This window comes from Drosophila yakuba, chromosome 3L (genome assembly GCF_016746365.2).
Source record: "Drosophila yakuba strain Tai18E2 chromosome 3L, Prin_Dyak_Tai18E2_2.1, whole genome shotgun sequence".
NCBI lineage: Eukaryota > Metazoa > Arthropoda > Insecta > Diptera > Drosophilidae > Drosophila > Drosophila yakuba.
In genome coordinates this window covers 15,965,795-15,987,249 of record NC_052529.2, presented here as the reverse complement: position 1 = coordinate 15,987,249, position 21,455 = coordinate 15,965,795, and the positions used below count along the sequence as shown (strand labels likewise).

The following is a 21,455-nucleotide window of genomic DNA, read 5'->3' as shown; positions in this document are numbered from 1 at the left end:
TTGCAATGTAAAATATTTCAAATATATTCACTTACTGTAAAAAATTTCAAATATATGTATAAATAAATAGGTATTTTCATACATATATGTGGGTCCAGCCTAATTAAATAATAATTATGTTTAATTTGCCCGAAATTTGGTATGAGTATATGAAATTGCCATAGCGTTATAACTATGTAAAATGGGTTGCAAAGTAAAATATTTCAAATATTTACTTACTTATTGGTTATAATAATTACGTTCTTGAAATGTGGAATGAGTATAGCTGATATAACTAAATTTTTAGATATTAGCTAGCCATTTATTCCATGACAGACCATCAAATCAAAAACTAGCTTTTAATTTTTTCAAATATTTTTTTCTTTTTATTTTCATTTGTTCCGTAAATCTTACATAATATTTATGCGCTTTTATTTCATTTACACATACACATAGATGTATTCATATATATAATTTTTGTTGTCTTATGAACATATTCATGAGATCAGTAATGATATTTATGTATATATTAAAATATTACAGCATAATATAAAATGTACAATTAAACAAAGTGCTTTCTGCTAGCAAATCACTAAACTACAACAGAAATGTTTCTTAAATTGAGTTGACAAAATTTCAGAATCAAACTTATCATTGAAGTTACGATATATGTATAAATGTATAATATGCGAAATACACGGGTTCATAGACAATTATCTGTCACTGTTTTGGCACCAAACAAAATTCTATACAAAAATGGCATTTGATTCTGTGATTCGAACTGCGCTATATACAAGGTCGAGTAAAGATACTTAAATTAAAAAACGGATTAAGTAGCATTGGGTCAAAAATATAAATTTCTTGTGTTTCATTCTGATTTTTTTCCATTTGCTTCGTTTTTCTTTAACTTTTTGTTCGAGTATTTATGGCAAACCAAAAATCTGTACGACTTTTGGGCGCAAGGCCACAAAACTTTACCGAGATCATCGTGAAAACTAATTAGCAATAAGCAGGGGATAAAGCAAGGATGGTTCCTTAGTTCAACCCCCTGCTCATTTGATGCAAACAATTTACAAAAATAATTTTTCATTTGGGTGTGGTTGGAGTATTTCTTTGTTTTGTGGTATGTCAAATTAAGATTGATACATGTGAACGCGAAAATAGTCTATTGTTTTGCTGGGATTTTTCCGGGACTGGGTGATATTGGATTGGATTTGATTTGATTGGGACTGTCACTTAGGCTACACAAATAATATTGCTTTATATACAAGTAAACTTGTGTCCGAAGACAGCTCGATAAACTCACTAAACCGACTTAGACATTCTAAGATGTAGAACTAAAACGCTTGGCGAACTTAATTCTAAGCTTTTCGTTAATTTTTGTTTATGTTTCTGTGTTTCACTTTCTGCTTTTTATAACATTTCTCATTGTAAAAAACGGTTGATGTAATTGTATTGTATAAATCCATGAGATCAATGCGATTTTTGGGAATTGGTTTTTCTTTCTTTTTGATTGATTTTCTTAATATTTTCGCTATGTTTGCTTTCATGTCACTGTATTCGATTAGCATTGAAACGCCCTGGAAATTCTAGCATATAGTGAAAATTGCCTATAAAATATGTTTTCCTCATCATTTCTTTTTTAACTTTGGCTAGCTGCGGAGATCAATTTTCATTAATTTCCATTGTGAGAGATCATTAATGTGCATTCCAAAAAAGACTGTGTGACGAATGGGAAAACTATCTCTCTCCTGGCCAAGTTTCAATCGTTTTGCCATCAACCTCCTGGGCGTGGAGCTTAAAACTATTATATATTGTGAGACCAATTTGAATATGATGATGAACAAACAATGACAAAAAATATTACAAATAAACATAAATCATAAGAAATTTAACTAAAATAACATGACATAAACCGTAGACACAAAACATCACAAAAATGGCATAAAAACTATATACAAAATTAATTTAATGATTTTTCATTCATTTTTTTTGTTGCGTTTTTTCTGCTTTTGTTTCAACAATTAAAGCTAGGTGTGTGTTTCTTGTGGACTTACGTTTAAAAAATTCTACTAGTTAAACATATTTAAAATATTTTTGTTTTTCTTGCAATTCGGAATTACAAATGCGAAGACATTGAAATTGCAGTTTACTTTGTTCTACAATAGACATCATTTTGTTTGTCGCTTATGAAAATGCAAGTGTGGAAATGATTAAATGCAAATCAAAGATTATCAAAAGTATCTCAAAAGTGGCAGTTTTCTTTTTTGCTTATCTCTCTCTTTTTGTACTTGTATAATTTGTAAATATCTCTCAAAAGGTTGTACAAAAATATGCATCAGCAAAAAATAAGTGTGTTTTGAGTCTCTTGCCAGTCTAAGAGTTTTCATTACTTTGAGCAGTTTAGATTGTTATCTTTCGTTTGAGTTTAGAAATACAAATGCAGTTACCATAGACAAACAGAATATATTGTTCTTGTGTCCCGTCAACCTTCTTAATCTTAGGCATACACATACATATTTCTCTTCGTGTATGCTGGCTGTTTGCGTATCTAACCATCCATTTACGAATTAATGACTTTCTGCTTGCGATCCTGCAGTTCAATAAATTCGTTGCACTTATGTACGGTATTACTAATGTACTATGTATAGATCGGCATATGTCTTAAGGGCTAGCTGATTTCACTATAGATTATTCGATTACACGACTCCCGCGCTTTCATCGCGCCGCAAAGAAGCCACAGCCCATGGCCAAGACGAAAACGGTCACAACAGTTGGCCAAGTGAAGCTCTGTGGTTTCTGGAAGGAGAATAAAAAAATTACATTTAGTTATGTTCAGGTGCATGTTAAGGGAGAAATATAACAAGTTACAATATAACAAGTTGCTTTAATACAATGTTAATGAACCGCTCGTTTAAGAAATAGTTCCATTCCAACCAATAGCTCCCCTGTGCGGCATAAAATATCTAAAACCACACACGTGACCGAACCAACCCCTCTTCTGAACCGTAAATCAAGCGAAACTATTGACTGTCCAGTACGGCGGATGAACTTCACTTCATGAGTTCATGTGGCCTGACCCAAATGGGCGGTCAACTTTTGTCCGGTCACTGGTGTAATTATTTTTCTATACAGCGCACTTGACTCCCCCCAACCCGCATCAATGGTTTTATAATTTACACCATTTATTTGTCCAATACTCCACGCTTCACTGGTTGCAGTGCGGCACGTGTGAATGATGAGGTGGTGGCACTACAACTACTACAACCACCAAAAATCCAACTGACCCCACATTTATTATGCAAATTTGCTTTTCTGCTATTTTCGCTCGAATTTTGGCTGTATTTTGATAGGACTATTGTGGCTTCTTTTTTGCGGTTAATGGTATGAAAGGCCATCGAGCATGTGGCCATATTTTGATTTGATTTTTGGTTTGAGTGGGAGAATAAATGATGTTGAAATGCACACCATAGTTGTTCATTATGCGCATAAAATGTGCTTTATGATGTCAGTATCTATGAGTTTAGTGGAACATTTTAATCCTTGACCTGTAGGTACAGGTTGTCAGAGGCTATTATTTATTTTTGGAAATTCAATTAAAAGCGGTTAGCTTTTATTCCCTTTCCTCACTTATAAGTTTTCCATTAGAAGTCCTGGACTGAACTACAGTTAATTAGAATAATTGAAATGCATTTACATTTGCAGAAGCTCCAGCTTGCACGCCTGTGCCTTTCCGATTACGGAATTTCTCACGCTCTCATTTAGCAGCTGAGTGAGTCTCGGATAAGGCCGAGGGAGCTGCTCTGCGAGTATATAGTATACAGTAGCTTCCCGATCAGTCGGCAGTCGGCTGCTTCCCCAAGGATGAGCCCCCACAAAGCGATGCGCGATAAGAACGGGCAGACCAGAGCCAATATGAATTACAATAAAAACAAATCGCAGTGAATAGGAATAATATATGTTGTATACAAGTGTGTAATGTAGGACTGAACTGGACTGGAAATGGTGGTATCAGGTCTGAGTCAATGTGTGTGTCATGCGATTGCGATTGAATTTCTTCAAGTTTGCATTTCTTTCAACTGCGCAGGCAAACGCGCAAGAAACTAAAACTAAAAAACGCGACGCGTAAAAAAGTGAGCTCAATGAGGGCCGATACACAAAGGCTCGACTTAATAAGGGGGGGAGTGGTGAGGAGTGGGGAGGGGCACATGTGGCTATATGAAGGCGCCTGCCTTGATTAACATAAAGCGGAGACAAGTGACAAGAGCGACTCTTTCACTCCGCACTGCGCAATTAATTTTTATCGCACATTTAGCATGTGCAAAAGTGTTATACATGCCCGGGCCGCACTCCACTAAATACAGATACATTTGCAGCGCGTATCGTATCTGCATCCGAATCTGCGACTCCTTTCGCGTACCGCAATTTGTCATTCCTTGGCGCGTATTTTTAGCACTACTCTCTAGTTGAGCCTTTGAAAAATGTTTGCCACGTGCCGCGGCTTTGGAGGCACGAACTGCCAGCAGATGTGTGAAGTCCCGAGTTAATGAACTCCCCAACTCAGATCCTCTTGTTATTCTAATTGCTGGATGGTATTTGGGGGACTTTAGCTTAGAAGGGGCCTGCCTATATGAAATATTTTTAGGTAATAGCTCTCTTTAGGTATAGATAGCTCTTTTGGAGTTTTTGGCAATTGTAACTACTAACAACAAAATGTATAAATAACATGTTTTCAGTTGCAAGTAGTTTCTATATCAAAGTTTGATAAGAGTATCCCTGAAAGGCGATGCAGATCCCAAGTTTATTGAACATAAGATTAAGTTGGGAAAGAGTACAGATTAGCTCGTTTTGGGCAGTGATGCTGATCATGCGAATCGAGAATACCCCTTTACTATTTGTATAATGCATTCTAGTATAGCTAATATAGGATTCTTACCTTCTTCTCTGCCTTCGCCTTCTGCCGTTCCCGCTCCCGCTCCACCTGTCGCTGCTGACTGATGTGGCCATTGGTGGCACCGCTCTCCGCTTGGGAGGCATTGTCCGGCTGGCTGTCGGTATGGCAGACTGGATTATTGCTGCTGGTGGAGTGGCTATTGGAGCTCTTCTTCTTCCGGGGCGGAATACGTCCATTGAACTCCTGCAGACGCTCCCGGCCGGCCGTAAAGTTGTCGTAGCGATCGCCAAACTCGTCCCAAGTGGCCTCATGATCGCTCTGGTACTCGCGCTCATCCTCGCCCGTCGAGGTCAATCGCTTGCTGTGGGAAGAGACGCATAATGGGCACTATAAATATCGCTGCACATACATATATGTATGTAGATGGTTGACTTGGGAACGTCATGAGCAATTATCAGTCGGTTCGGATTCTGATTCAGATTCGGATTCGTATTCGGGTTGGGGATTGTATAGCACTATATGCTGCTACTTGTGTGTGCGCATAATCCAGCGACAACTTTGCGATTTCATTAATTAAAAACTTGGCGTTGTGTCATGGGAATTGGCAAAGGGGGCGAAAGGTGTCGAGATTGCGATGAATAATCTTGCTATTACACTTGGTACTTCAGTTTAAATTAATTTCACAGCCCGCCGTGTATTTTTATTCAAGATGTGTCTATATGTGGAATGCATTGGGAGTATTAATTTAATATCAATGGCAATGAATTAACTGTTACGATTTATAACATCAACAAGAGTTCGTTATGGATTCTTTCTTGAGTAAATTCAAGTAGCCAAGTTTATATTTATCTCTAAATAGGATGTATTGCATATACATTCATGTTGGTCTAAATGGCATGTGCTCATCATGGTTCGGAACTTTCCCGTCTCATTCTGGAGGCCAATCGATCCGAATCTGAATTCCTGTTTCATTAGATTCGCACCACCCAGGCAGTGTATCTTGTGGCACCCTGCATCGCTGGCTACTCACCGTCTGGCCGCATCCGACTGGCTGCGCTGCAGGCGCATCTTGGGCGCCACTGGCGCCGATAAGGGCGTGGAGGTCGATGTGAGGGGGCTGTGGAGGTGGCCGTGCCAGCCGAAGGCCGCCGATGAGCTGGAGGTGCCTGCGCTGGCCGTGTTCGGAGTGGGTGGCGGCGTGTAGGCGGCGTAGTAGGTGCCGCCCATCCCGAAGGGAGCGGAGTGGTGTGGCATCATGTGCGCCGACTGCTGCGGGTAGCTGTGGCTGCAGTGCATCGGCGGCGCTGACTGCGGTGGCATTGGCTGCGGTGTCGATGGCGCCGGATACGACGGATGTGGCTGCGGCTGCTGCTGCCGGAAGAAGTTGTACTCCTCGCCGGAGGAGAAGCTCACGCTGGTGCGGGGGGTGCGCGGGTGGGGATTCGAGTTCGGATTCGGATTCGGGTGGCCGTGCGGAAAGAACACATCGCCGCCCGTGAAATTGCAAGAGGGGCTCGGCGGCGGCGGATACTGGAAGATTTGCGGGGCTGCAACGAAAGTTAAGCGAATAACAATTTAAATACAGTGGGCACTCAATAAGGAAATCAAACTAACTAACTAAAAAAAGTCTTTAAAATATTTTTGATGATCATTTTGATGATGTACAGTTCGCTTACGTATACCTATAATAAAGATCAGCCAACAATGGATAAAGTAAACAAAGGCGGCATTGGCCGGGTCTGAAATCAAGTCAACTTGACTCAGTGACAATGTAGGGAAGTGTCTAAGGTCGGGGCGCTGCCAATCCCATTGTCTGGCCAACTGCCACTTAGCCAACTGACTGTAAGGCCCGCCGCAATTATGGCAAGTCCTCTCTGATCATAAAACCACCCATAAAACGATCTGGTAGCCCCTACCAGTTACAGGCTTCAGTGCGCAATAAAATAAAATATCTTCTGCCGGTGCAGCAGGAAACCACATAATGCTGTTTTTAAGATAAATGCACCTTAAGTATGTAAACTGGATCGTTGCAATTTTTAATGGCTTTCGGCTGCCTTTGCTCCAAGGCCCTTAATTAAGTAATGTGGCTTATTTAACAATAAAACTATCCATTTAAAGGCTTGCATCATAAATTTATATTGAATATTTAAAAAGATATCTAAGAAATACCATTAAACTTCCTAAATACACCACTTTGTCGACATATTGCACTTCTGATACATATCCATAAACAATGGCCACTAATACTCAAGTTATTCGCAGCCTTAAGTATCTTATAAGCCGCCTGAAGATACATTTGTATCCGAGTTGTTTACACGTCATTGCCAATTCTCGTGCTCACTTGGCCCAAAGTATTTTCGTTTTTTTTTTTGCTTTGTATCTCTAGCAAACATTGCCAAGAGGGTCTACTTGAGTGGCCCAACTTGAAAAGTATCTGTATCTGCCAACGAAATCTTCCAGCTTAGCATCATTTATGCATGTAACGAGACGCGTATCTGTATCTGCTATTTGACTTGCAGTTGTATTTCAATTTTTGTATTCTCCTCCCTGATTTTTTTACTTGCGATTTCATGCAAATCGACAACAAAAGCGTTGATAGGTAAATGCGCTGCCAAGCTGGCCACTTGGTATGCGCATAAATTGTGAGCTCCCCATTAGTTGGTTGGGTGTACATTTTCATCTGTATGATTTCTTAATGTTTATTTACTTAAAAAGCCATTGGCCAGCGACAAATGATTGATTGTAATGCAAAATTTATACAAATCGCCAGCAGCCGGCGGCAGAAGTACGTGTATCTTTCCGATTAGCAGCCAGCAAGAACGATAATTGACCGCAGGGAATGCCCGACAATCTACCCGATACATCTATCCATTCGTCTGTGTATCTGTGTCTGTCTTTCAGCCGCTTTGCAATGTCGGTGGTCAGTGTGCAGATACACAATAATGTCACTCACTGTCAACCTGCAGGCGACTAATTTGCAATTTGACCCATTAGCCTTGAACTCGAATCGAATCGAAACGAGCCCACAGCTGTTGCATTTGCAGTTTCAGTTGCAGTTGCAAGAGCGCAAAAAATCTGTATTTAATTGCGGGCTAAGATCCGAACCAAAGCAAACGAAACCGAAGCGAACCGAGACGAAGCGAAGCGAGTTGAAAGAGCCACTCCTTGCCGCAGCCTTACCATCTGTATCTGTAAGATACTGCCAGGCATTTGAAACTAGTTTGCTATGTAGTTTGCTGGCTAGCAGCTGAGGCACCTCACGTGCGCTCACCGCGCGCCATCGTAAAGTCGCTTTTAACCTTGAAAATCTGCCAGCTTTTGCTTCAGCATCAGCTTCAGCCTCAGAAACGAAGCGAAGCCAACGGCAGGGATCATTACTGCCTGGCCAACTTATATAACTAGCCATGCAATGACGATGTTTGGTACACACGGAAAAATACCATCGAGTGGAATATATATTCATGAATGTCCAGTCTATGTATCCTGCTCATCTTCTTTTTTCTCGGTATGCTGCAATATATTTTTTAAAATCCCAAATATGTCTTGATATAGATAATTTTATAGTAATTTGAATTGACTTTCCTCCCCGTATGAAATTGAATAGCTTTGGACAAAGCCAAAGCCCGATACAAGTTTTATTACAAATTGCAAGTAATGTAAAAAGTTATTTATCTCACAATTCGTTTGCTTTCTCATTTACATTTTATATATATTTTTTTATTCGGTGCTGGTGCAAACTGTAAGTGTTAATTAAAATTATCTAAGTGATCAGATAACGCATTTTTTCCATGGATTACTAACTTGTGATGTAATCTTAGATTAGAACAAAACGTTGTTAAACTATTGCTAACAATGGCGTATGCTTTGAGTCATTTTTTCGCAAAAAAATAACTGTAGAAACAAAACTAGCCGCGATTAAATGATATGATAAGACTTTTTCTTCTGATCGCTGAATAAATTCGTACATGTGGCACCCCATAAAGATAAGTGTTTATTTAATTGAGTCACGCATTGTGAGGGAAAATTTATTTTCTTGTCAGTAGTCTTCCAGTGGAATACTGCTTTCCGATTTCTGTGATATATTTGAAATGTTGGGTGGCTTTTCCTGGCGGAAAAATTCAAGGCGGGCGATGCAGTAGTTGTTAGCACTGCAGTTGTTGGTGACGAAACGTGACCAATTGTTAGGAGTATTGTTTTTATTCGAACTGCTGCACTCGCTTATACATATTTCCACGGGCGACAATATGGGCAAAATGTTTAATTGAATTACGAGTGCCAGTCGCATCTGGACATAACAACGGGGACTGAAAAAAATGCAATTATGTGTATAATTCACTTTAATTCACCATCGGTTCTAGGCGATGTTGCAACCGTTTCTAAGGCCGCTGGGCAGCAGCTGACAAACATCAATCAGGCAAAAGTTTAACTAAGCAGAACGCCTCAGAAAAAGCTCAAGAACAGCCCGGAGGCAGCGGAAAAACGTGAAAAATGCCTCGCTTTAGTTGCCACACAAAAGAACAAATCGTCGTCGGCAACGTTGAAATGCATTTTTAGTTGTGCCTTTGCAGTTGATTGCATTTGCAGTTGCAGTTGCAGTTTGCTGGCTGGCCCGCTGGAACCCGCAGCATATGTTGCTCATTATAACCTTGAAGTGCTGACTAAATGCAAAAAAAAAGGAAAAAATGTGTAAGAAAACTACACATAAAAATATACTAGAGTCACCGCACTGCACGGGTGAGTATGAATAAATACGAGTACGGGCTCGAGTGCTCGTATCTCCAGCAGTCCAACTCGAACAATTGCGTCGCACTTAGGAATCGGAATCAAAATCGGTATCGGGGGCTAAACGAGTTTGCAAAGTGCGGGTTCTATAACTTGGTCAGTGGAACGGAATGGGAAATGCCGTATGGATCGACCAGATATCGGGGGAGGAAGCTATTGACAAGCTGCGATAAAGGAAGGAAGTTGTGTTTAACAACCTGACCTGTGAAGCGGAATTTCTGTTAATAATAAAATTACTTATTTCAATCAGTATTAATCTACCTTATTAAAAGTAGAACATACATAATTGACAGCTTTAAAATGTAATCTCAAAAACCATCTAATTTGCTTTTTAAGAACATACGAGTATGTAAACTTGAACTCCAGTTAAAACTGACACAGAAATCATCAAAGATAAAGTGTTATCTTCAATCTATCTGCGAAGTAAACAACATTGAAACACAACGTGACGAATAAATCCTACTTGGATTCAGCGAATAATCTCATGTTTCCTCTTTGCCATCACAAATTGCAATTTCTTCTTCCAAAATCTCGAAACCTCTCGAAAGCAAGCGGCAACTTCACTTGACATTGACATTTATTGATGAATATTTAAGTTAAAATTTAAAAAATGAAAACCAGAACCGAAACCGAAACAAGCTCAAGATGACAGAACAAAGAAACACTCCACACCGAACTCCAACTTGGGGTTAAGCAAAGTCCCAGATTACAGCATGCTATGCCCCTCGGAGAGCTGAATAAGTTGGCCAAAAAATGTGTGTAAACTCATTTTACAGTTACCACATAACGCCCACACACGAAGAGGAAGCCCAATGAGCTGAAACCACAACCAAAAACAGTAAATAAAAATCCCACAAAAATTACATTTGAAGTCGAAGTCGTTCATTTAAGGCGATTTGTCGTCTGTCACGATGCGAGATTACTAATTTGGTTGGTCAACTCGAGTTTCACTTGATCGTCTGATAGTCTGTCACCTCGATTTAATTAGGCAACAGCTGCGGATGTTTTCCCCGCACAATCGAACGGTAAAATTGCTCATGGCCAAGGCAAGTGACTAATTAATTGATCTTCAGGAAATTGGAAGAGAATTCCGAAAACAATGCTTCGACTCCTGATTAAGAATCTCTGTGTTCTGGCTTTTCTATATATGACAAAAGATTGTTTTACAAATGCCTTTTTTGGCTTTTTGCACAATTCGATCAGTTTTTGTCTCGAACTGCATGTCAATCAGGTGTCGATCTATGTACGAGTCTCAATCTACAGATCAGAATCCCGCTGTTAATGGCCAATTTCGGTAAGCCGCTAATTAGCCATTTGTGGAATGCGAGAAGTTTTTGAAATAAGGAAATATCCAAAAGAGAGAGGTGAAAAATATGCGGAAGCTAATGACAAATTTGGAAATGTCAAATGATTCATGTAAACAGAAGGAGAAAGTTCTCGTGAGATGTTGTAAGGATGATTCTTACCATGGCAATTTAATTAACTTGCGTAATGTCGCGATGGCGGGGAGAAAGTTTCTTTGTTTGATGATTTGGCAAATCCCGATTGAATCAAATTCACGCATCCATCTTGCGGCAATCCAAGAATACAAATACAATTTCAAATACAATCGCAACTCACTCAGTCAGCAGAAATGCTCGATAATATAAACAAAGGTCAAGTCTATGAAGATATTAAGTCCCATATCGTCGGCAATTATAAATCTAGGCTTTGATGATCCAACGCAGTCCAGTTATGTTCGCATCTCAAAGCGTTTAAAATATTTTTAATCTTCTCGCAGCAAGGTTATAATATAAAGAATATAAAGAAAACGGGGCCAGCAAACACGCAAGCAATTAAAGCCAACATAAAGCTAATATGCAAGAATTTAATTAAATATTTCAGGAATTAAGAGCCGTTGGATGAGCCGACTTTAAGGAATGAGGAAACCCTTTGAGGGACAGCTGAATGGAATTCCGAAATTCTCCCACCCACGTCGCATTTTCATTCTTTGCCAATCTCCATGAGAGCTTTTTCTGGAAATAGCTCAAACGCTTATCACGACAGCCCAGCTAAAACCAGGGAGAATGTGCAAGCTGCTCAATATTTTATCAGCGACAGACAAATGCAATTTTTCAATTTCCTCTCTTCACTCCACACAACAAAAGGAAAACAGCTTAAAAGGCTATAAAAAGCCAAAGGAAAATCAGGCATAAGACGCTATTCCCAAGGAACTTATACGATGCACATCGATTGACAGGAAACTGAGCGAAACACAAGTCGTTGGTCTTTGCAGTTGTTTGCATATTTTCCGGGATCCAAAGGATTTTCCGGAAAATGGCGAGCATGTGTTTTGTGACCAAGAGGAGCGTTTAATAATGGTTTGGGAAAACAGTAAAATATAACTAGCTGAATCAGCTTGAAGAAGGATCAAAGAAGTATGAAAACGTCTTAAAGAAAATGTTCTACACTGGAATTGGACTTTCGAGAAGTTCTGAGTTTTAGTAATAAAATTAAATTATTGGTTATCAGTAAATTGCTCATGATTTCTTATTTGTGAAAACCATAAACAATAGCCTGCGTATACAATAGTGTGTATGTTCTGCGAACTTCCGCACTAAACTATGGCTTAAATGCCATCACCACTTAAGCAAGTTTTAAGCCTTTGCAACAGCAAAATGCATTTAGCAGTTGATTAAACCGAATCTCCGCCCAGCACCACGCTGCAATTAACAACGTAAATGCGAAAATTACAATTAAACAATAAATAAAACAGTACGCCAGCATTCGATCAGATGCAACGCAATTAAAATAATTAAAAAGAGAGAAAAAAAGCAAAACTGCAGCCGCAAAACGGCAAACTGCACGTCTCAACAGCAGCGGCAAAAAGTTATTAATAAATGAATGGGAATTGCATATGCGACTGGGCCAGACTGGCTGTCTTCGCTGCGTCATCCAATCCACAACCACTCGGAGCTTGCGTGCCCGTAGGGTTATCTATACTCGATCCACCGATGTGCCCCACCAACCCACCAACCCACCAACCCACCGACACACAAACCCACCGATCCACCGCTCCACTGAAACACCCACCCACCGACTGGCTTTGGCGTACACAATTACACGAGCTTATTTGTTGATTTAATTGTCGTTTGGCACTTTGTTTGCACTTTTAGTAAGCGCATTCGATTTGTTTATCAAATAAGTTGATATTGATACTCAACTCGTGCAGCAGACAAATAGGAGGGGCTCTAAACAGAGTTCATATTTCAGTATTTTATTTACACTGTTGAACATTAAGAATCGAGGCTTAAAAAAAATACAATTGTTGAACAATAAGAATCGAGGTTTAAAAAAAAATGTTTTTCTTTTAAATAATATACAAAATTGAGCTTTAGTCTTTCAACGCTATTAAATCACTATATATCACTATAAACCACTATTCTGCCTAGTTAAAGCTTTTAAACATGATCTCCCAGCGCTCTTTAAAAATTTCAAAGGAACACGCGAAGCAACATTTTCCCTTTGGGAATCGGAGAACACCTTCAACGAATGTTCCTTTGAGAGCTGGCTCATCGCGAGGAAAATTTGAAAGTTAACTGGTGTCTGGAGCCTTTGCCAGCTTGCCAATTATAACAAGTAGCCAGGTATGATGCCTGCCGTCTGTTTTTGTGCCGAGGAGTGGAGTGTATCCTGTTCTTAGTTTTCCGCCTTTTGATACATATCCTTTTCCACTTCTGCCTTGAGCGTGTCGCACAAGTTGCATTGTCCTTAGTTCCTGAAAAGGAGTCGAGTTGTCAGCGCAGATGGGGTTTTTGCCCAGCTTGTCTAGGCTCAATTTCATAACAAAAACTTGAGCACGTTCTATCCCTAACCCCCCACCGCCCCCGAACTTAACCCGAACGCCTCAGTGCAAACAATTTAGCACGGCCTCAGCGGAGACTTAATCAAAAGCCAACTTAGGGATCCTGGCAGACTGCCGTCTGAGCCCGATTCAGCCGTGTCCCGTCGCTTATAGTGGCTCAAAAGTGTCAAGTTTATATTCGCATTCAGGTAATATTTTTTCTTATTAGGCAAAGTGCCTGGCGGGCATTTAAACTTGAAAAATGTGTAAAGTTCATTGCGCTGAGTGGTGTGAAATGTAAACAAACTGGAGTTGTTATTTTATTCCTAGCTGACAGGCTAAATAGTTTGATAAATCTGTAAAAAACTTGCGTAATTACGAAAACCACGAATGTCTATAAATTTGTATAAAAAGAAATGATATAATAGGTGGAAATATTTGACAATCCAACATACTTATAAAATAAGTGGTATACCGTTTGTATAATAATTTTTTCCAAACTTTTGTCGTAAGATGGAAATTGTGTTTCACATCTGTTTCAACCAGTTCTTTGTTCACAACCTACTCTCAACTTTTATGAGCAAATCATTTTTGAGTAAAGACTTCCGATTCGATTCGATTTGTCGCAGCTGCTTGGGACAGCTCATCAAATTTATGAAAGCAGTAAAATCATAAAAACTGAGCTGTAAGACAATATAAAACTTAAACGAAATGTAACAATTACAGACGTCGCAACTCAATAAAAAGCTACATCTGTATGTATTTGTAATGGTAAAATAAAGAAATCCAAAACAAAACCAGAAGGAAACCGAAAATCACGGTCAATGTAAAGGCGAAGCCGTAATAGCAACGAAAAATGAAAAAATTTAAATAAAGCAGGCAGAGAGAGAAACAGAAAAAGCAGTGCAAAAAATATGCAAAAAAAGCCTTGTCTCTACGTATAAATCAGCTTGGCAACAGGCCAAACAAATCGAGATGGAAATGACGATGATGAAAAGCGGAGGCAAGTCCTCCTGTGCAATCCTTCTCCCATTTTCCTGCCTCCTTTGGGATTCTGTACGTGGAAAAAGAGGAGTTCAAAACTTGCGGTTAATCGGAGCCCATGCGCTTCCTCTCTTTCTCCTGGTATGTCTCCCTCTCGCTCTATCTGCGCAGCAGTCAGCTGTGCTTTGTTGCCAGGCAGGATGCGGCAGGAGTCGCCATTTTTGCCGCCATTATGGCGCCTCTTTTACCGTTAGCTTCGACAACGGCATCCACGAAGTGGCCGAGCAAAACAAAATGGTTGAAAATGTCAAGTGCGGCAGAGACGCCGGCCGCGAAAAACAACGCCTAGCAGCAGAACAGCTGTTGGCAACAGCAAAAAACAAGCCCAAGCCAAGCGAATGATGCGAATTTGCAAGCCAAAGCAGAGCGACCAAAACGGGGGGATGGAGCACGGTGGGAACAGTTGTGGGCAGCCGTTTCGTACTCCGCACTGTACCTAGGTACACATTGCTATATATTATAATATCAATCTAGGTTAAAAACTTGACGTTGAACATAAACCGTAAAAGTCCGACTAACTGCACATTACTTTGTGGCGTTTATGGGTCTACACTTTCTTGAATATGAATCTTATAACATCTATTCAAGTACCTAACAAATAATATGTACCTATTCCCATCCCTGATCAGGGAACCACTGCTGTCATTGCACCTTTTGTTGGGCGCCATTCGGAATGGGATGCAGGGTGGGCTTTGGATGCTTAATCCTCTCCCGAAAACAAAAGGCTCCCTGCCGCATTTTTTGCCTTTGGTAGGGAAAAGCTCTGTTGGTATTTAGGAATTTTTGTCGGGGTTGTTTGCGCCTCGCATTTTTAGGCTTTTAGGGTTGATAGCTGGCTGATGACTAAGCGCGTTTGTGGCTAAAAGTATTCCGTGATTTTCTGCCTTGCATATGTATGTACATATAGGAGTATTGCAAAGCTGGAGAAACCAGGAACAAGGGTTCTCGCTTCTTGGTTAACTACAGTTTATCCCTTTCTCGTTTCAAGGGCTTTAAGCATTGTTCACTAGTTTCGGGATGTGTCACGATTAGATAAATTATCCTCTTGAGTGGCTAACTGAAGCACATGATCGGCATGCGATGAGTAGGGGCTTACATGTAGTTCAGGGAAATGAGATAAGGATGGAACATTACATTTGATGGGAAACTTTCGTTCTCAGAGCCTCCTTCAAAAGTTATGTTATCTTAACAAAATAAAAGCCTTGCATTTGCATTTTTACTTGACGTCAGCTTTTGTAAGTCAACAAATATCTTTAAATTATATTATAGACGAAAAATGATTGAAACGCCCAAACGTGACTCACTCCAAGTCCGAGAAGGGAACGCTGTTTTTTCTTTTGACCAACTGTTGCTGACAGCAACAAAGGTAACAAACCAAATAAAACAGCAAAATACTATAAAATAACAATTCGGTTGTTCGGTGGAACCAAAGAGCGCAGCTGGCAATCATCGACAGCGACAAAATCTATTATGCAAAGGCAACACAAAATTAAGGAACGCGAATGAAAAACCGCAAAGTAAACATGAAAAGCGCGCGCGCGCAAAAAAAGAAAAACAATGAAAACTGACCGCACTCAACGTGGCCGAGCACAAAAGCTACTTAAACAACCGTTAAGTCAAACACTTTGCAAATGGCCCACACCCTCAACCCGTTTGGCCCCCTTTGGAAAATTGGCAAACTGGAAAACTAGTTGCCTAAGGTCAAATGGCGTTTAATAATTTGGGTTAGTCGAGTGGTAAGACATACGAGCACTACGCTCGAGATAGATATCTTGCAGATACTCAGATACACAGGCACACACTCGCTCAAAAGTCTCAAAAGTAAGACATTCGACTCGAGTTTGGCGCGTGCCAATTAAACGTGCTTAGCTCTGTGCTCCCAGCTCTGTTTTATTGCCGTTGGTTTGTTGTGTTCCCCTGGTTTCAGCCAGGTCTTTATTTTCTTGCTGGTCCAGCAGTCCAGCACACGCCCAATTTTTGCCCAGATATACGGCCAATATCGCATGACAGCCAACTTGGCAGTTGTCTTGCATCTGTATCGCTGTTTCTTTCTTAGAGCTTAGCTTAGCTTAGATTGAATTCGTGGTTGGCGGGAGATTTATAAGCCTAGTTTGGGTGATTTTGAACGAGGGAAATCCATCTTAACGTGATTTATCGAGCTATTTACCGCCATTACGACTTTATTTTCAAGTGTCGGTAAGTATAACATTTATGAAGAAATGTGAATAACATCAGAAGATTTGCTTTGTAAGATCAATACATTCGCCTGAATGTCGAGTATGTCTTATCTATCAAGTTATTCATTGAAACTTGATCCAGTAATTCCCTTACATGTTTGTTTTTTTGCATTTTTGTGTCCAGTTCCCTACCCCAATCGAAACTTCTCAATTACTTTTCAATTTTCCCCTTTTTGAACTTGTTCGATTAATTTTTATTGAATTACCGCTTTTTTTCGGCTTCCTTTCGAATGTGGCCGAGTAATTTGCCTTCCGCTCTGACTTTTTTTTTATTTTTTTTTTGCCCTGATAAGCTGACAAAGTGCTGACCATACACAAAATATATAAAAAAAAACTGGGTAAAAGAAAACAAAAACAACCTGGATGCAGTTGACGCAGTTACTCGAAACTGGATGAGTCAACAACCTTGAAAAGTGAAACTTGCACAAGGGGAACTGAAGCAGTTAACAAATAACGTTACAACTTGGCTAATTGCTGACCCATTTAAAAATGAGAGACACCCTCTGACCAGTATTGTTCTTAAGAGCTTTGACTGGCATATTCGTTTTAAAAAGCAATAATCACGAAATAATTTGAACCTAATCAATTTATAATTATTTTATCAGAATCGATTGGTAGTCTTGTATAAAATAGACAAGGAATAAGTTTTTAGTCCATATATACTTCGATAGATTCTAAGCATTTTTGAAAATATATGAACAGTTTAAGGTAACTTTTTGGAACCGTTTTTATTAGAGACGAAGAATAACACACGTTGACTTTTGCAGCTTATTCCGGGCAGTTAAAAAATAAAAATAAATCAACAAATTCAAATGCAATTATCAAAAAACGATCGTTTTTTTATGCCACAGCTTTCTCGTGCCTTTGTTTATATTTTGTAAATCTATGTTATTCTGGGCATTAAAAAGATTAAGGAAACAAGAGGCAACTTCCTTTACATTTTGCAACTAAAAACACCGTATATGTAACGTAAATTCCTGCTAATGTTCCCCCTTTTGTAAGTATTTATAAATGTATTTGAGGTCAACGGATTTACAATCCTTTCTAACCACTTAATTCTAAGGTGCTTAAGAGTGGAGAATTGAGATCTTTGTAGACTTACCGCTCTGCTGGCTCTGGTACATCCTGACCCACTCGTAGAGGGCGTACAGCACCTGGTCGGTGGGCAGTGGAGACTGCATCGGCGTCTGCGTGGCCGACGAGGTGGTGGTGTTCGGCGATTGCGAGGCGGCGCTGCTGGCGCCGTCCGAGGATGCGGAGGACGAAGACGATGACGAGGCCGAGGAGGCGGAGGCCGAGGACACGCCCGAGGAGGAGACGGAGGAGGATGCGCTCGAGGGGAGTGGGTGGTTGTGGGGGGAGGAGTTGCCCGAGGCTCCCGATGAACTCGACGCTACGTCATCGGCGCCGCCCTCGGGCAAATAAAAGGGCACGGCCATTGTGCGGGTGTGTGTTTGGTAGTGTGTGTGTGTGTGTGTGCTGGCTTCCTTTTTGTCCTTATCCGCTTCCTTCCTTCCTGCACTTTGTTGGCACTTTGCTCTTCTTCTGATTGTTCTTCGCTGGTTTGTTTTGCTTTATATCTTTTTGTACAACTTTCGGTTAGAGTTCACTTTAATTGATTTTGTATTTCTTGTGCAAGATTTTGAATATTAGAAACTTTTTCATTTTTCGTGCAGTTTTTTTTGTTATGGTTTGTTTTTTATCTTTCTTGATTTGTCAAACAACACTCAAGTCAAGTTTTCGCTCGTTCAGTTAGTTTTTCGGATTCTTCTGCGTTTTTCATCAAGCTTTTTCGTGTTTAGAACTGATTTAAAAACACAAACAATTTTTGTCACGATGATTTTTGTTTTTTTTTACTTCGTTTTGTTTTTTATTCTTTGCTATTGCTGTTGTCAATTGGGGAAGAGCACTTAAAACGTGTCGCAGACTCAAAGAATGAGGGCAGGAAACACGTCTTACTGGCTCCGCGGCTAAAAATGAACTGTTCGCACTGGAGCCTCAAACTACGGCAACAGCGCCTCTACCGCGACGTCGGCAGAGCGGCGGCGTAGGCGCGCAACGTAGGCCGCAGCCAGTGCAATCTCAATCTCTCTCGCTCCCGCTGCTGCACATGCACATGCATGCAGGTAGTTGTGAAAGGGGGAGGGGGTGGGGACACACGAGAGAAAAAGTATTAAAAAAATCCCGCTCTTTGAGTACCCTTTAATAGCCGAGTGAGGAAGAGTTTACTCGTTCTCTTATAAAGTGCATCAAGGAGCATATTTAAAATAACTAGGAGCTTAATATCATAAAAATTTAATTGATTCTTTTTTACATATTGAAAATAGTGCAGAAATATTTTTATATCGCACTCATAGCCAAAAAGCAATATTTTATATTTTTATACATATAAAGATTCACAGCTAATGAGAAGGGTATGTATACGTTGGTACTGTCAAATAAAAGTTCTTTCTCGTTTCAACTGAGAGTGAGTGGGCAGGCTGTGTGCGTGTGTATGTGTGGGTACACAAAGATCTTGTTGAGCAGGTAAATTCAGAAGAAGAAAAGTCAGCCGACTGCGCTGCCCAGCGAACGTCAAAGCAAAACAAAAACTGCAATTGTACAACGCTCTTTGCGTGTGGTTGTTGTTATTGCACTTTGCTCTTGCTTTTCGGTTTTGATTTTTATTTTGCTTAAAAAAGAGAGCGGAGAGCAAAGCGTTTTTAAGAGGCCTTAAGACCGGAGTAGAAAGAGTATGAGAAATGGGAGTATATTCTATGAGCGGATTAAAAAAGTGCAAAGTGTAGTAGAAAAAGAGGAGTTATTTAGACAAAGTTTGATTAAATTTTCAGATTCTTAAATACTTTGAGAACGAGATCTTCAGTATTTTATATTATTTAATTATTTTATTTTGAAAATACCTAAATTTAAGGAACAACAATATGATGAAATATTGTGATCTTTAAGCTCCGTTTTTATTGGTAAAATGTTTATGCTGACAATGGTTAGTGGTTTGTAAATTGTATTTAATAACTGTATTTATTTGGGTATTGGAACAATGTTATAGACTTTTCAGTTGAAGATACCGATATTCATACAAAACATTTCTTAATGTTTTATCTAATATATTATATTTTTAATTTGGTTGTTGGCTATATTTAATCAATTTCACCATATATCAAAAATTGACTGTGCAACATGAAAAACCAGTTTTCGCTCTTACTCTTGTCTTCCCCTGCATCTTCCCCTCTCCCACCCACACATCACACAAACTGGCTTTTTCCTCTCCTTTTTACTCTCTAGTTTCTTCTCTTTCATTCCCAACTTTGCGCGCCAAAACGCTTGAAAAATATTACGAAATACGCGTAAAACACTTCTAGGCTCTTAATGTAATGGATAATATGGTTAATTATATGGATAATATTTAATGTTCACAACAGCCATTTATTACGTCTTTAATACTGTAGGATTATAAAATGTTCGTAATCCAATTGAAAACAATTTAAATTATAGTTTAATAGCTCAGATTTCAAAATAAAAGAGGCCCGTCCTAAAATCTGTGCCGCTATTTAATTTAGTTTTAATATACATTAGTACATAGTACATACAAAGATAGTAACTTGTTTGAATCCCTTAAGTGATTACTTCAAACTGAAAGATTAAAAGGCTTTCAGCCCAACATGATACCTTTTTTTTATGTACATTATACAAACTTTTTTAATTTAATAAGCCACGAATAATTGAGTTCAAAAATATGCCGATAAAGTGCGATAACGATAAGCTAACGACGACTTGAAGAGATACATTTGTACATTATGCAAGGATTTCCTCAGATGACGAAATTCAAGCACACTCTTGCACAAAACAGCATAAAAAACATGAACATGAGCGAGCATGCAACAAGCGAAGAAGTCCAAAGCAAAGAGAACTAAAGTAGGAGGAGGAGTGCAAACAGGGATTAATCAGAAAAGGGGCTCGATTTTTGTGATTTATTCTTTGTTTTCTCTCAGCTTTGCTTGTGTTTTTAGATCGGGATTTTTTTTATATTATTTGTATATCTTTCCCGTTTGCAACTCCAATTACTCGAGGCAGTGCAAAATAAATACAAAATATTTGGATACGAAACTGATTAAGCGTAATATGAGTGCAATGTGTCGTCGAATTGGCTGTCAGTGTCCAGAAAAAGCAAAATAAACATTAATGTGCCGCTTTGCGAGCGTGTGGGTGGGGGTGTTTTGAAAATGCTCGATTGATCAGGCCATTTAAAAAATGGGAGGGGTTTTTAGATAACAGTGTTTGCAATGGTGCTGATGAAATCAACTGAAAGCACCGTTGGCGTGTTATAATTCCGATAGCACGCAGTTTTCAGCAGCATAAAGTCAGTAGCGCTATATTTAATACTTTTTTAAAGAAGTTGTCTAGCTTAAAGCTTCTGTGCAGTTTTTAAGATATTTCTTTATACCAATATATATTTCGCTATAGAAATTGAATTAAAGAAATGTATATATTTCAAGCATAAGTAAATAATATTGTTATAATATAAAATTTATAAAAATGTCCTACAAAACGAATGTAAGATAAAAAGTATCTTTAGATAGATTCCGAATTTCCGAGTCTGAGAACACTTAAAAAGTCTCCAGTCCTATCACAACAGAAGTCCCACAAATCAACTCTCCACGCGATAGAGCCAAATCAAATGGAGTATGGAGAAATACAA

The 21,455-nt window shown here is 39.3% G+C and overlaps 1 protein-coding gene across 1 annotated transcript; it reads right to left on the bottom strand.

Moving 5' to 3' along the window:
• Positions 1 to 343: 343 nt before the first annotated feature.
• Positions 344 to 18,741, bottom strand: LOC6534234 (cell death protein hid). Its single transcript, XM_002094880.3, has 4 exons — positions 17,862 to 18,741; positions 5,904 to 6,420; positions 4,916 to 5,234; positions 344 to 2,778 (listed from the first exon to the last, which is right to left on the bottom strand). The coding sequence occupies exons 1-4, from the start codon at positions 18,196 to 18,198 to the stop codon at positions 2,698 to 2,700; spliced, it is 1,254 nt and encodes a 417-aa protein (XP_002094916.1). The 5' UTR covers positions 18,199 to 18,741; the 3' UTR covers positions 344 to 2,697.
• Between the last annotated feature and the right edge of the window lie 2,714 nt (positions 18,742 to 21,455).

Bases quoted from the DNA above. Each gene is read 5' to 3' on its own strand.
- LOC6534234 (XM_002094880.3), bottom strand. From the start codon at position 18,198: ATGGCCGTGCCCTTTTATTTGCCCGAGGGCGGCGCCGATGACGTAGCG. The intron at 5,235-5,903 runs GTGAGTAGCCAG...CTCTTCCCACAG, and splicing joins CAGTCGGATGCGGCCAGACG to CAAGCGATTGACCTCGACGG. The intron at 2,779-4,915 runs GTAAGAATCCTA...TTCTCCTTCCAG, and splicing joins AGGCGAAGGCAGAGAAGAAG to AAACCACAGAGCTTCACTTG.